General features: G+C 52.1%; 5 protein-coding genes across 5 annotated transcripts; all 5 read right to left on the bottom strand.

Moving 5' to 3' along the window:
- Nucleotides 1-347: 347 nt before the first annotated feature.
- On the bottom strand, nt 348-2,536 carry GT037_001148 (u-box domain containing protein; the record flags this gene model as incomplete). The annotated part of the gene is made up of 4 exons (XM_038926195.1): nt 348-402; nt 507-1,125; nt 1,196-1,484; nt 1,940-2,536. 4 exons carry the CDS (start codon nt 2,534-2,536, stop codon nt 348-350), a joined length of 1,560 nt encoding a protein of 519 aa, XP_038792051.1.
- A 1,197-nt stretch (nt 2,537-3,733) lies between these two features.
- Nucleotides 3,734-5,295, bottom strand: GT037_001147 (upf0187-domain-containing protein; the record flags this gene model as incomplete). The annotated part of the gene is made up of 3 exons (XM_038926194.1): nt 3,734-4,085; nt 4,146-5,041; nt 5,095-5,295. The coding sequence occupies 3 exons, from the start codon at nt 5,293-5,295 to the stop codon at nt 3,734-3,736; spliced, it is 1,449 nt and encodes a 482-aa protein (XP_038792050.1).
- Nucleotides 5,296-6,538: 1,243 nt separating this feature from the next.
- On the bottom strand, nt 6,539-7,249 carry GT037_001146 (uncharacterized protein; the record flags this gene model as incomplete). The annotated part of the gene is made up of 1 exon (XM_038926193.1): nt 6,539-7,249. The coding sequence occupies one exon, from the start codon at nt 7,247-7,249 to the stop codon at nt 6,539-6,541; it is 711 nt and encodes a 236-aa protein (XP_038792049.1).
- A 1,162-nt stretch (nt 7,250-8,411) lies between these two features.
- Nucleotides 8,412-9,871, bottom strand: GT037_001145 (cystathionine beta-lyase; the record flags this gene model as incomplete). Its single annotated transcript, XM_038926192.1, has 3 exons — nt 8,412-8,522; nt 8,574-9,620; nt 9,677-9,871. 3 exons carry the CDS (start codon nt 9,869-9,871, stop codon nt 8,412-8,414), a joined length of 1,353 nt encoding a protein of 450 aa, XP_038792048.1.
- Nucleotides 9,872-10,515: 644 nt separating this feature from the next.
- Nucleotides 10,516-12,711, bottom strand: GT037_001144 (uncharacterized protein; the record flags this gene model as incomplete). Its single annotated transcript, XM_038926191.1, has 3 exons — nt 10,516-11,164; nt 11,215-12,573; nt 12,626-12,711. The coding sequence occupies 3 exons, from the start codon at nt 12,709-12,711 to the stop codon at nt 10,516-10,518; spliced, it is 2,094 nt and encodes a 697-aa protein (XP_038792047.1).
- Between the last annotated feature and the right edge of the window lie 532 nt (nt 12,712-13,243).

The following is a 13,243-nucleotide window of genomic DNA, read 5'->3' as shown; positions in this document are numbered from 1 at the left end:
TAGTGCGGACGTAAGCAAGGCAGGACTGGATGATCGACTAGCCGATGTGGATGTCTGAGCGCTAGATGTTCCAAAAGTGTAAACTTTCAAAAGCTTCATTAGATTGACATGCCGAAAAGGTTTCCTTTGTGGGGAAGCCGCAAAACCATGTGGGCGCCGTCTTGCGCCACAATAAGAGCTTGTCCTCGAGAAAGAAGAACAGAGAGGAAAGAGATTCTGAGTAGCTGTGGGTATAGAACTACGACCATCGCTGACAAGTGTGCAAGCATAACGATAGGATATCCAACAAACGCCATCCGGTGCAGATATTATAAATCTCTTTCAGACACTTAGGTTGGGGATGGATCTCAAGTTGAAGATAGGTGCGCCCATCGCGCATCGGGATCTACCTCACCATCCTCACTAAGATGCTGTCAGCGCACATATTCTATGCCCTGCACTCTAGATCCCTCCACTCGACATACCTACCACAATACACGCGGACCAATGAAGTCTCGCAAACCTACCAATCATAAACCCATCCCGAATTGGCCGTCATGAACTCCTCACAAGCCTCCTTGAGTGCTATGTTTGGTCTCAGATCACCAATCGTAAGTGTCTCTCTCGTCAGCGGGTCTGTAGGACTCCGTTTGAGATGCTCAATCAGCGTAGCGCGCTCATACGATCTGCCGTTCTTGGTAACGACGGGATCATGCATAATCTCAAATGTTATGCCGTCAACGAGGTAATCTGGTACTTCGCGTTTCTGCTGATGTTCCGGATCTGATATAGCAAAGGCGGTCCGTAGATCATCGCGCTTCTTCTCGAATTCCGTCTTGCGCTCTGCTTTCTCTTCCTGCCCGTCTGATCGACTAGTTTCCCCAGCCTCCATGCGTGCTTCGATATCATCCATGTCCTTTTTGAATTGTGTCTCTAGCATCGATTCAAGGTCGGAGAGGAGATCGCCGCGCCGCCGTATCCGTTCTCGTTCGCGGATATCCCATTTAGCTTTCTTGCATTTCAGAACGAGGGCAGATATGGTGGCTGCGTTTGAGGTTTGTTGCGCCGAAGTGGTACATAGTTCGTATGCCATGAGACTTGAGGAAAGAGCTTCATTGGGGTGGTTTATGGCCAGTTGGGCTTGTGCTGCACTGTTGTTAGCCTTGAATGTGCTGTTGCAGTGCTTGGCGCATCTGCGCAGAGGGTGAAAGCATACCGAGATAGAAGAAGGCCTTCATGTTGTCCTTCAACAACTCGATGCTCCGTATGCAGTCATCAATCACGCCTTCCCACTTCTCCAGCTTCAGCCTCGCATTCGCGCGGTTCGTGAACAACAGAGGGTTCGCTGAGTTCTTCTGGATGGCCTGCGAGTACAGCGCCTCAGCTTCTTCATAGTCGCCATTCTTGAAGCACTTGTTGCCGGAGTTCTTAAGCTGCTCGGCGGCATACTCGTTGCCTGGCGGAGGCATAACGGGGTCAGTGACCAGGCGATAGAGGGGGTGAGGCTGCAGGTTAGTCAACGGAAGTGATGGCGGACTTAAGCTTCAATGATTGGTAGCGCCGCGGGGGTGGGGCGGTTTTGTTGCGCCTCGGTATGGAAGCTTCGAGACGGCGACGACGACGCTGATGTGAGCAGTCCGGAGTCTTCGGATGCCATGGGTGTTACAATATCCAAGAGCTTCCAGCACTGCATCGCCGTGTGCTGTATGCGCCACGTACACTTTGGTGTAAACACGCGCACAGCCACGCCATCGTCACCTTGGTGGGACACGAGAACATCTGTCGCGTGCCGTGGTCAGTCGCGACGTCGAGGATAACTACCAGTCAGAATTATACACTACGATCCTAGACACTTCAGGTTGACATAGACTACACTACCATAGTAAACTTATCCCAATCGCCGCATTTCTCCAACACACAGGCCAAACATATCAAGTCGCTAGTCCGTCAAGTGGGGCACCGCCGCGCTTTCTTCTGTCGAGTTCACAACGTCCGCTGCGTGCGTCTTTCCTTCGCCTTCGCCTTCGCCCTTAGAGTCCCTCCTGTCTTCCCTATAGAGGTTCGGATAACTTCTCTGTCGCCGAACCGCACCACCCTCATCCGTCTCTTCACCCCTGTGCCGACTGGGCGGTGCACTTCTCTTTCGGAATCTCCTTTCATCTTCGTCGCTTTCGATGCAAGCATCATCGGCTTCTAGCAACGGACTCCTAGTCCTTCCTCTGCTACCGCTTCTGTTGCGAGCCCGCCCCCGGAATGTATGATCCGGCTCGGCATCACTGCGCCTTCTAGTCTTCTTCTGAGCGGATGTCGGCGGAGAGATAGAAGACGTCGGAGACGAAGGTCGGTGGTGTTTGCGGTGATGCTCTCTGTATCGGGAGCCGCTGCGACGATCGTGGCCGCGAGATGGTGAGGATGCACGGCGTGGAGAGTGTTGTGACGACTGCCTACGTCGCTTGAGTCGGCCGCGTTCTTCTGCGTCTACATCTGGTTCGACGATGGTAGGGACATCTGTTGTCATAGTCTGTAGAGGCGCGGGCTCCGTTGGCGGGTCCGACATCGTGACTGCTGACATTGGGGGAATTGAGGTTTGACAGGCTCAACTCAGCTATAAAGGGTGAAAGGCAGTACGCCAGAAATCAGTAGGTCTAGGCATATCAGAACCGTAGAGTCTGAGGGGTGCATTAGTTCCGCCTGACGCAGACGGGCCGTTTGGATGAATGATCGCTTGGGCCTGCATGTGAGCAGTAGTTCAAGCGTCAGATGTAGGGTGCAGGGCAGGTGCGACGTCATTTGCCTAAGCGCCTCAAAGCGCTAGCCTGGTAGGGTCGCTTCAGTTTCCATCGTCGTCAGTATCGCGACATCAACACCACAGTACGTACGCACAAGTCCCAAGTCTCATACATGGGATCATACTTCATTTCTGTTGTGTTTAAAACTATGGTACATGTTCGCTACACCAACTGGAGGGATGGCATTTCATCCACGCTGCAAACAGCTCGTCAGCTTGCTCATACTCACATTCAATGTACTAACGATCAACATTTGGTCAGATAGAACAGTCCAGCGGCAATGACTTCAAGGTACCAGATGGACAAACTATTGTGACCCAAGATGTCACAGACAGCTTTTTGCTGACACCACAGTCTCTTCGGCCCTGGCTAGACAGTCTACTCGTTCTAGATAGAGCCAAGTTTTCCTCATTCATCTTGGCTTACAACAAACACCTGACGACTTCGGGAGCTGCGGAACTGTGGCTTACACAACACAAGGGCAGCGGCGAAACTATTTTCGTTCTCGGGCTACACAGGGCTACCGCTGCATTGCTCGTCCATGTACGATGCGCAGCGACACAATCGAATATCTTGATGTTCAAACCCTGGAGGCATGTAACATGTTGCTTTCTGACCTCATCTGCCTATAAACCATGCCATTTTCACATATACACACATACTTCAAGGTCGTTTTACACATGATTTGATAGGACCAACATGCAAATTGCAGATTTGGGTACACTTAGCCCTCAATGTTCGCATAGGCATTTAGTGCAGCACGAAACACTCAAGTGACACCAGAGATGCAGTACAACAAAGGCTAGTATTGCCCCGTAAAAGACCCCTCGCTATGTGGGATATAAACCCTTTTTGGTAGTAAAAATAAAAAATCACACCTTGGGTGGAAAGGTAGAAATATCACACCCATAAACACCTGTCTAGCGCCTGACGCTTCTAAAAAGTTCCAGTAACAACCTCACCAACTACGCATCATGCTGTTGTTGCAACCCATGATGTTCCTTCTCCTCACTCTCGCTCTCCCTCGGAACAGCAAAGCTCTTCCTGATAGCCATGTCCGCCTTGGTCTTGGTCATCAACGCATCACGGATATCCTGTTTGCTCCTTCCGGCCCAGGACGCGTAATTCTTTTGGCTGAGGGGCCAGATGGGCATGTTACCGTCGCGACGCATGAACTCACGGGCGGTAGGAGCGGGCTGGGCGGTGATGGTGTCAATGTCCATCTCGAGCTCTTCACAGTAGGCCTCGAGGGGTAGATCGTTGACATCGTGTCCGAAGGGGTTTTCAATTTCGCGGCCAATGGCAGAGAGACCGATGCTAGATGTATTGTTAGATTCATGTATGAGTGGCGGATTGTATATTTGGAGAAAAACTTACATAATGTAGGCAGCGAAGATACAACCTGGAATAGTGATCCAGCGGAGGTCATCCCAAAGTTGGAAAGGCAACATCATGACGTAGACCCATGTGATTTGCGAGATGGCGATGGAGTAGGCGATGGGTAGAGGAGTTTGCAAGACACGGTCCATACCAGTAAGGGCCTCGTTGAGCTGTACAACACCAGTGATAGCTTGGTTCTGGTAGAGACCGACCTTGAGCGTTTCATTGTCGATGATGCTGTGGACGTAGCAGGAAAGGTGGTTCAAGATCTCAAGAGACAAGTTACCAAGAGGCTTCTTGGAACGCTTGATCCTCTTGCGCGGGTTGGACTCGGCGAATGTAACACCAAGGTACTCACCAACGGCCTTGATCTTCTTCTTGTCGCCCGGCTTGGGAATTTCGAGGTCGGCAGCGCGGGCAAAAGTATCCAGGTATTCAATGCGGTCGCGAAGATCAGGGTAGTCGATACCAGGCTCGAAGCGGAGCCTGTGCTTTACAGAGCAGGCAAAGGCGTTGAGCAGGTTGAGCGCAGAGAGCTTATTGAGCAGGTCCTCCTTTCCAAGATCGCCTTCGCGCTCAGCAGTGTGGTACCAGATTGTTCGTGCCAAATTCTGACTAACAAAGATCAACTGACTCCAGTATTTTCGGCCTTCGGTGTATCGCTCATACGCAGTGCTTGTTCGGAAGGAAATAGCAAGACCGACGACGAAACCGAGCACGGTCAGAAGGAGTGTGCTGACTTTGAGCTCAAAAATGAACTGCGAGACGCATGTAATCAAGGTAGACCACAGAGTCACTACTGTGAGTGGTATTATCATCTTAGGAAAGACGGAACCGTGCATTCGCATAAAGTACGGCCATTTGCTGTGCTTGGACAGGTCGCGAGGACCAACCTATTGCTTATTGTTAGCAAGCTGTAAGTCTGCAGCAATTGTGAAGAACTTACAAAGTAGTCCTCAGCATCCAAGCTACCATTCGTCTGCCTTCGTGAGGGGACTTGGTATGTAACAGTACGGTGTCGCCATGACCGCGGTGATATTGGTCCGTCAAACTCTTCGTTTGGCTTGGCTGAACCGCTTGTCGAAGGTGGTATTTCGATGTTATCTGGCCGAAGCGTCTTCGTAGTCGAAGCGTTGGACGCAGCCATGGTGCTGGTGAGTCTCAGGTTTAGAGTAAGCAACCGTCCAGCAGTTGAGAGTAATGCTTTTGAAAGGACAGTATATGGTCAATGCTAGCGAGCGTGTAGAGATGATGGAGTGTTTTGTAGAGACTGGGAATAAGGAATAAAGAGAGGGAAGGAATGACAGAAGCAAGAGTATGTGAGTAATGAAGCAAGCGAGTAAATCGTCCCGTCAGGAGTAAGGATCTCCAACTCAATGTTTAAATATAAAACACGCGTATCTGCACCTCGCACAAAAAATCCTCGCAAACCCATGGCGCCCACGGGGATTCGCTCCCGCACCTTTGGCAGCGCCATCATGGTCTAACATGCGATCCGCGACACACGTTGGCATGCAGGGGCCGTCTTGCACATTGTGCCCCTGAGCCAGACAGACGCGGTCTGGCCAATCGAGTGTGGGGTGCAGTGGAGTCTCTTCGTAAAGTCGAGCATGGCGACGAATGACGGTAGGGGCGCAGCCTGAAGCAGCAAGGGGCGTGACGCGGAGGCCGTGTTTCACGAAACGTATTCCGCCGTGCCAAGCGCGCCACTGAAAGTGTTGGATGCGATGTAGTCAGCGCTGGTACGCCTCATAGCTTGACTTGTTATCCGCGACTATGATCGGACCGCTACCGATAGCGATCTGTGGAACACTATAGCTGGTGTGAAGACGGCTGCATAACAGGACGTGCTGGTGCGGACGATTCGTGTTCGATCGACAAGACTTTGTGTCAGGATAAATGTTCTCGTCGATGCTGGGATGGAAGGTCCAGACTAGGGCGTGCCGAACCGAGGCTAAGATTACCCCTGACAATGCCGACGAATGGGAACGCTCGCGAACGATTCAACGTGAAAAAGCCTCGTCAGCAATTTCAAGAGCATCGGGAAACTACTCAGGCGGGCAATTTGGAGATTGGCATGCAAGAAGGCCGCGGCAAGCTAGCTACGACGCCGCATCCGCAGTGACGCGGAACAGGAAGGCTAGCTTGACTCTAGGGGACCTCGTCTCGATGAATCCGCAGCATTAAACATGTCAAGCACGACGTGTGCATTACACAAAGCTACAGAACGGTTTTGCTTCGTGCGCGTTCTTCTAGACACATCGAAAACGCACAGAGCCTTTACCCAGTCGCTTCATCTCCGGACGCTCGATCACTGTTCCCACACCGCTACGAATCTCTGATCAGAGAAGGTAGGAAAGCCCTTGGTTATTCTAGCGGCGCCTGCCTGCCTACCTCCTCTCGATTCTCCTCATCTCGGCTCTTCCTCTTTCTAGCTCGACAGCCAAATCTCTCGTCTTGAAAGTCTTTCCATCTACACAGACGCGGACTCTGTTGATCTTCTCTAGTAGCATGCGATAGTACCGTGCCTGATAATCAACCGTGTTGAAGTCGTTCGCAGTCCAGATTTTTTGCCAGATGTTGACTAACTCGTGGCTAATAATGACAATAGGGCTCTCTGGTTTGAAATATATATCGTGATCCATATCATTGCTACCATCTGGACTGGAAGGCTGGGAAGTATTGCCCAATAGGCATGCAGGCAGCAAATTCAAGACGACTTCGTCAATAAATGCTACCTTTCGACTCCTATGAATGGGGTCCGGACCTTGCTCGAATATATGCTTGAGGACTGCGCATATCTCCCATGCAGTTTGATAATGAGGAGGGAGTCCGCCTGTCTTTGCTGGTGTAGAGAGGCGAATGTCTATCCGTAGCTGCTCAATACTCGTTGTGTAGGCTGGTGTCTTCGCCACGTTGCCGACAGCGTGGTGATACATTCCACCACCGAGAAACAGAGATGCCCAGCTTGATAGGAACCAACTAAGCCACACGTGCCTATCCTCATCTCCGTTTCTGGGCGACTTGTTCTTTTTTGTCCTGACGAGTGGCAGGGAAAGCCAAGTGAAGTGATGTGTTCCATCAATTTCCACACAGTCCATGCATGCAGCAAGCCCCCATTTCCGGTTCGCTCTTGCAATGATTTGCATCAGTTCCTCATTAATTTGACGGTTGCATGCCAGGAAGCTAGCACAGGTGGGTGGCGTGCCCTGTGACGCGATTAAACAGCCATTCTCCCACGGCCCCTCGGGTTCCCGTACGCGGCACCAGCCAGTTGCTGATTGTGTATTTTTCAGACTTGGAGAAGGTCGACAGGATAAAAGCAGCTCTGTATATATCGCATCGCGCAATTCGCGGGGAAGATCTAGGAACCGTACCATTTTCGATTAAATGTTTACTCTGCTATCACAGTCATGCAAGGACTACAATGCAGCTGTCAATGTAGAGACGTCAAATCCACATCATCTCCACTGTATTAGAGTCTCGCTTGTCGCCCTCAGTACAAGACGTGATCCGAATCCGAAGTCTGGGGTAATACAGGGATGGATGGTGCCTCTCTTCTCTTCTGCGGTGGCGAGTCTGATGGCGTGCCTGAGCCTTGTTTCAGACGTGCAGGTACACCTTGTAATACCGCGGGACACTAAGTTTGGGGTTAGTTTTGGGGGACGGCAGATAGCCGTGGTTTAGGAGCTGCAGAGCTAGAGGCGACTCTGAATTTCTGAGTAAATTGAAATACGATGCAAATCAGCCAACTTGTGAGGTAGCTGAGATGCGTTGTGCTATAAGTCGGAAGGTACGGGGTTCCGGGACTTTCTACAAGCACGTGGCGTCATGCTTGGCACGAATCTGGAGATCCATCGGACTACCGTCGGAGCGTGAGGCATGATCTCAGCAATATGCATATGTTCGAGTCAGAAGACTTTTTTATCCTGAAGCACATGATTGAATTTGCCATGGTTTTGACAACACGCGAAATACTAGGAGTACCAGAGGTTGGATAAAAGCCATTAAGTTGATGTTTTCATTGAACAACAAGGAGATCTTTTTATTCCACAAGAACTCCCGCTAGCAGTAGCTATGCTTATCTAATGTAATCGGACGAATATCACGTTAACATTGGCTTCTCGAGGAAGACAATGACAGAGGTGACTGGGTCAGAGAGAGTTTGGAAGTGAAGCCGACATGTCTGTCGACGTGTGCAACAAGGGTATCACGTTAATCTACTAGGCAAGCAGAACAGCGGTGACTAATGGGAACAGATGTCTATGACTCTGCTGGAGCAGGGGCCTCTGTGGGCTGGCTTGAGGCAGGCGCCTCTGCGGCCAGGGCTTGGAAGCCTTCGGTGGTGATGTTCACCGCGCCAGCTTGTACAAGCTATACACATGTTAGGGACGGAACAAAAGTTTTCGACAAGGCAAAACTTACAGCGCGGCTCAGATCATCCAAGAGATCTTCAGGGTCCTCGATACCAACACAAAGTCGGATGATGTCTTCAGGCATGTTTCTCTCCTTCCTGGTCTTCTCATCAATGCTTGCGTGACTCATACGGCAAGGCATGCTGATAAGGGAGTTGACGCAGCCAAAGCTGACACTGATGCCCCAAAGTCTAGCACTCTCGACGATGCGTTCGCTGATAGTGACATCGCCAGTCTCGAAGGACAGCACAGCGCCAGCGCCACGTGCCATACTCCAGTGCAGATCATACTGGGGGTGTGATTTTAAACCAGGGTAGCGGACCTTGAAGCCGTGGGATTCGAGGAACGTGGCAACACGCATAGCGTTTGCCTGTTGCTTCTCCATGCGAACACCCAGGGTCTTGATACCGCGGAGCAGCAGCCATGAATCGAAAGGCGACAAGCCACAGCCAGAAGCGTTGATAGTGAAGAAGAGTCGATCTCCAAGCGCAGAGTCGTTGATGGCAATGACACCTGCCATAAGATCGTGGTGACCCGAGAGATATTTTGTGCCAGATTCGTAAACGATATCAGAGCCAAGGTCGAGCGGGTTGAGCAACATAGGCGACATCATGGTGTTGTCGACAGCGACCACTGCGGTAGGGTTTGCGGCGTGAGCGATGCTGGCAATGGCAGGGATGTCGCAAATCTTGATCAGAGGGTTTGTAGGCGTCTCAAGCAGAACCATGGCCGTCTTGTTGTTCACGACTTGGCGTACTTTTTCCGGATTTGTGGTATCGACGTGGTGGACGATGATGCCTCCGTGTGTTGAAAGGTATTTGAGCAATCGGTTTGTTCCGCCATACAAGTCGTCGCCAGTCACTACTTCATCGCCCGGTCGTAGGAGACGGGTAATGACGTCTAGCGCACCCATGCCGGATGAGACGACAAGCGCGCGGTTCGCGTTCATGATCTTGGCAAGGTGTCTTTCGAGATGCGTTCGTGTAGGGTTGCCGGATCGTGTGTAGTCGTACTCGCCGCCGCCTCCGGTTGCGGACTCCTGCTTGAAGGTTGCCGACTACGCATGTTAGCCCTCGACACGACCAATGTCAGTGACGGTGAAGTGTCGCATACCTGATAGATGGGCACAGAGCTGGCATTGTACTGGTCGGTGCTCTCTGTGTAGACGAGTTCTGTCATGAGCGCATACTTCCTGCCATTGCGGGGCGAACTCGGCGCGGGCGACGGCGGGAGGTTGTGGCCGTCGATGTCGAGCGGGATCGCAGCCTTGCCAGCGGCACTGGCCTTCTTAGAGCTCTCTCCGGCCATTGTAATGATGGTGTGTCCGCGGTGCGGACTTGGTGAGAGCCGAGTGGCGGGGTTTTGCAAGTTTCGAGTTTCGCGTTGAGGCGATGACGAAACCGTTGTATATAGAACAAAGCAAGACTCACGGCGAAGCGGTCTGGAGAATTGCGAGATTTCAGGTAATTGGTGTATGAGTACAAAGGTCAAAAGCATAAACAGATGTCATTCAAGACATGCGCACGAGTAGCTTAGCCCCATCTTGTGGGGAGTCACCGCTGGAATTGCGCCATCGAGGACAAATCGGCAGTTCTCCCTTGCTCCGAACATCGCCCGCGTGTTTTCGCCTCCGACCTGCGGACGACAGGGGCCTCTACCCCAGATTGAGACAAAGAATCCACAAACAATCACCCATGAACAAGCAAAAAAAAGTGCATCGGTCCAAAATGCCAGGATGCTCGTGACTATTTGATATGCGGGTATACCTACTTAGACAGAATTGACATTACAAAAAAAAATTACCTTCCTTCCCATCAAGTACGCTGTGCGCCTAAACCTATTCGCCGAACCAAATGCCAGACCGTCCCGAAAGTGCCTTGAAAAATGCATCGTTGAACAAAAACGCAGTAAGAGAGTCATTCTGAGCCCAATGTAACGCCAGAAAGAGTCCATCATCGGGGATTGACAGCAGGGAACGACTTCCTGATATGAAGGTTCATCTTGAATTCGAAGATGCCTTCCTCCGTTCCACAATACAGAGTGCGTCCATCCTGGCTCATGGCCAGCCCCGCCGTCCGTACGCCTAATCTGGAATCGTGCGTCGTGCGGCTTGACCCGCGTAGGCCCAGGCTGAATTCATAGGATTCGAGGATGGGCTGGCCAGCACGCGTGATGCGGAGCCGCTCACGCGCCTGCGTCAATTGACGGATACGACGAAGCTCGCTGCGGAGTTCGGGTGCAGTGGGATTGCTGTCAGTGGCAGCCGCATGTGCAGTAGTGCCACGAGTCGTAGCGCGTTGTTGTTCAGCACTAAGTGCCTCTTCAACAGTACGCCATGCTTCATCTGTTGAGGCCACTATCTCGTTGCTCACGCGACGCGCGTGGGCAGGCACCGTGTTTGGCGAACGCGTGAGAGCAGTGTCAGTAATATTGGTGAGGGTAGCAGGTGCATTAACTGTGCCTTCGTTTATTGAAACAATGACTGAAGTCCGCCGATGAGGAGTTGTGCGCTCTTGGAGCCAGTTGCGTGAGTGCGCCTGCCCAGTTCTCTCTGCCATGAAACGAGCCATAGCGTCAGCTACCTCTCGGGCAGTGGGCTCCCTACATGTTGTTAGTCAAGTCTCACTACAGCAGTCGGGTGCGTAGCATACGGTACAGTGTTGAGTTGCTCAGAAGTTGTATAGTTGATACTTCGGGGCGTTATCCCCTGCCCACGGGCCTCCTGGATCTCTTCACGCTGTCTATGACTGGTCCGTAAAGCACTAAGCACCTGTCTTTCGCGTGCTGTTAAGCCAAGTGGATCGTTGTCCGACTCTACGACACCCAGCCGCCGGTGAAGTCTCTGCCGCTCTGAGTCCGCTTCGAAATACTCATTCGCGGCATTCATAACAGCCGTGTTCCCTTCCGAATCCAAAGCACGTCGATATCCTCGGATGAAATCTGCTTCTCTGCGAAGCTCGTGCATTTCTGGGCTAAGACTGAGATCAAAATCGGCTATTTCGACAGTCTCGAGACCTTCTTCTTTTGGATCTAGGTTCAAGATTTGTTTGACCTTGAGACCAGCTCGCAAGTCCGCGATGCACACTCTACCTTGGTCTTCGCTCCAAACGAGGAAATCCCATGGTGCCGGTGAAAAGTGCATCGTCCGTACCGCGCCGGGCCCGGTTCGGCTGTCTGGTCTCGTGGAACTTATCATCTGTAGGATTGCATCTTCACCATACTCGACAAGCTTCAGCAACTGGACGTCAAAAACAGTAATGTATCCGCATTCTGAGCCAACAGCACAGAGGCTTCCTGATGGTGACCAAGCTGTAGTGAAGTAGCCGTCTGCATGCGAATGTGCGGGGCGGTAGAGAGTCACTTGCTTCAGTAATTCCCATGCTGGAGGTGTTGATTGTATATGCCCCTCAGGTGCCTTATTACCAGGCTTGGGTGACTTTGTGCGCTCGAAGAAGTAGCCAATAGGGGCATCGCCGACAGCTACCAACATTTGGCCATCGGGCGAGATGGCAGCGTGGTTCATTGCAAAAGGCAAGTCAAGCACCGCCAGCTCCAGATTTTGAGTCAACGAATAGACGCGCACCGTCTTGTCATTGTTGGTAAGAACTGCGACGACGTCATGCTGACCCTCGCTTTCACCCGGCAGTTTGTGTATGGATATGGAGTTGACGATATCGGTTCCGATCTTCTCGAGACGTACGCGCGATGCAGCGCCTAGTAGGGGCGGTCGAGGCAGGCGGTGCTCGAAGTCCAGGGGCAGCGAGGCGTCGCCACGGGACGGGTCTGTTGGAGGAAAGCCGGTCACCTGGATGGCGGCGAAGTTGCCATGTTCCTCTCCACCCACACAGACATAGCCGTAGCCGGAAGCAGTGCAGCGCGCTTCCCAGGGCAATGTGGTGACATGTGCCTGGGTTCGTGTGGCCGCATTGAGGCAGTAGACGGCCGCGCCGCTTGCATAGTACAAGAGATCGGGTTCAGGGCAGGAGATGAAATGGCGCAATTGATAGTGTCTGCACTCGTCAGCGTCGACGCACCGTGTGCTTGTCTATGGCCAGCGCTCACGCGATAGGGATCTTGGTAGGGTAGTAAGCCTTCTGAGCCAACACAAAGGTATCCGTATCTCTGCTCAGGGAGTCATCGACGGCCATAGTTTGCGGTCAGGTCGGAGAAGGCTGCATGTCTCTGGGACGGTAGCAATCAATCTACGTCACAAGTCGTCTAGGCGGAGAAATCCAAGGGGGCCCCGGCAGGAATACAGTGCAGATGGGTTTGCAGGCGAGAGGAGGGCGGTAGTTGTGATTTGTGGTCTAGTCTAGCACGTGTTGCATGCGTCGGAGCGAGGGTTGATAGAGTCGCAGTGTTTCGAGGTGTTCCAGGCGTCACCATGGTCAAGCATCTTCCCCACACGCGAGCCATATGCGCCAAGCCTTGAACACGGCGACTCATGGTGGAAGTCATAGCACAAAGGCCAGAAGGCGTCATGGCGCCATGATGCAGCATTCACCACCTGCCACTGGCAAAATCTGTCATTCGCCTCCTCACCATTCCGAGTCAAGTCGCATGGTCAATTGAATTGTTCGTAGCAACTCGGAAGCACAGACGTTTACAGCGGAACCTCGGGCGGCGATTTTACACCAAAACGAGCTAGAATCTTCTCCGAGAATTTTGTCCATCGTCAAA

The sequence above is a fragment of the Alternaria burnsii genome, assembly GCF_013036055.1.
Source record: "Alternaria burnsii strain CBS107.38 chromosome Unknown 705, whole genome shotgun sequence".
Lineage (NCBI taxonomy): Eukaryota > Fungi > Ascomycota > Dothideomycetes > Pleosporales > Pleosporaceae > Alternaria > Alternaria burnsii.
This window is presented reverse-complemented; position numbering and strand designations above follow the sequence as displayed.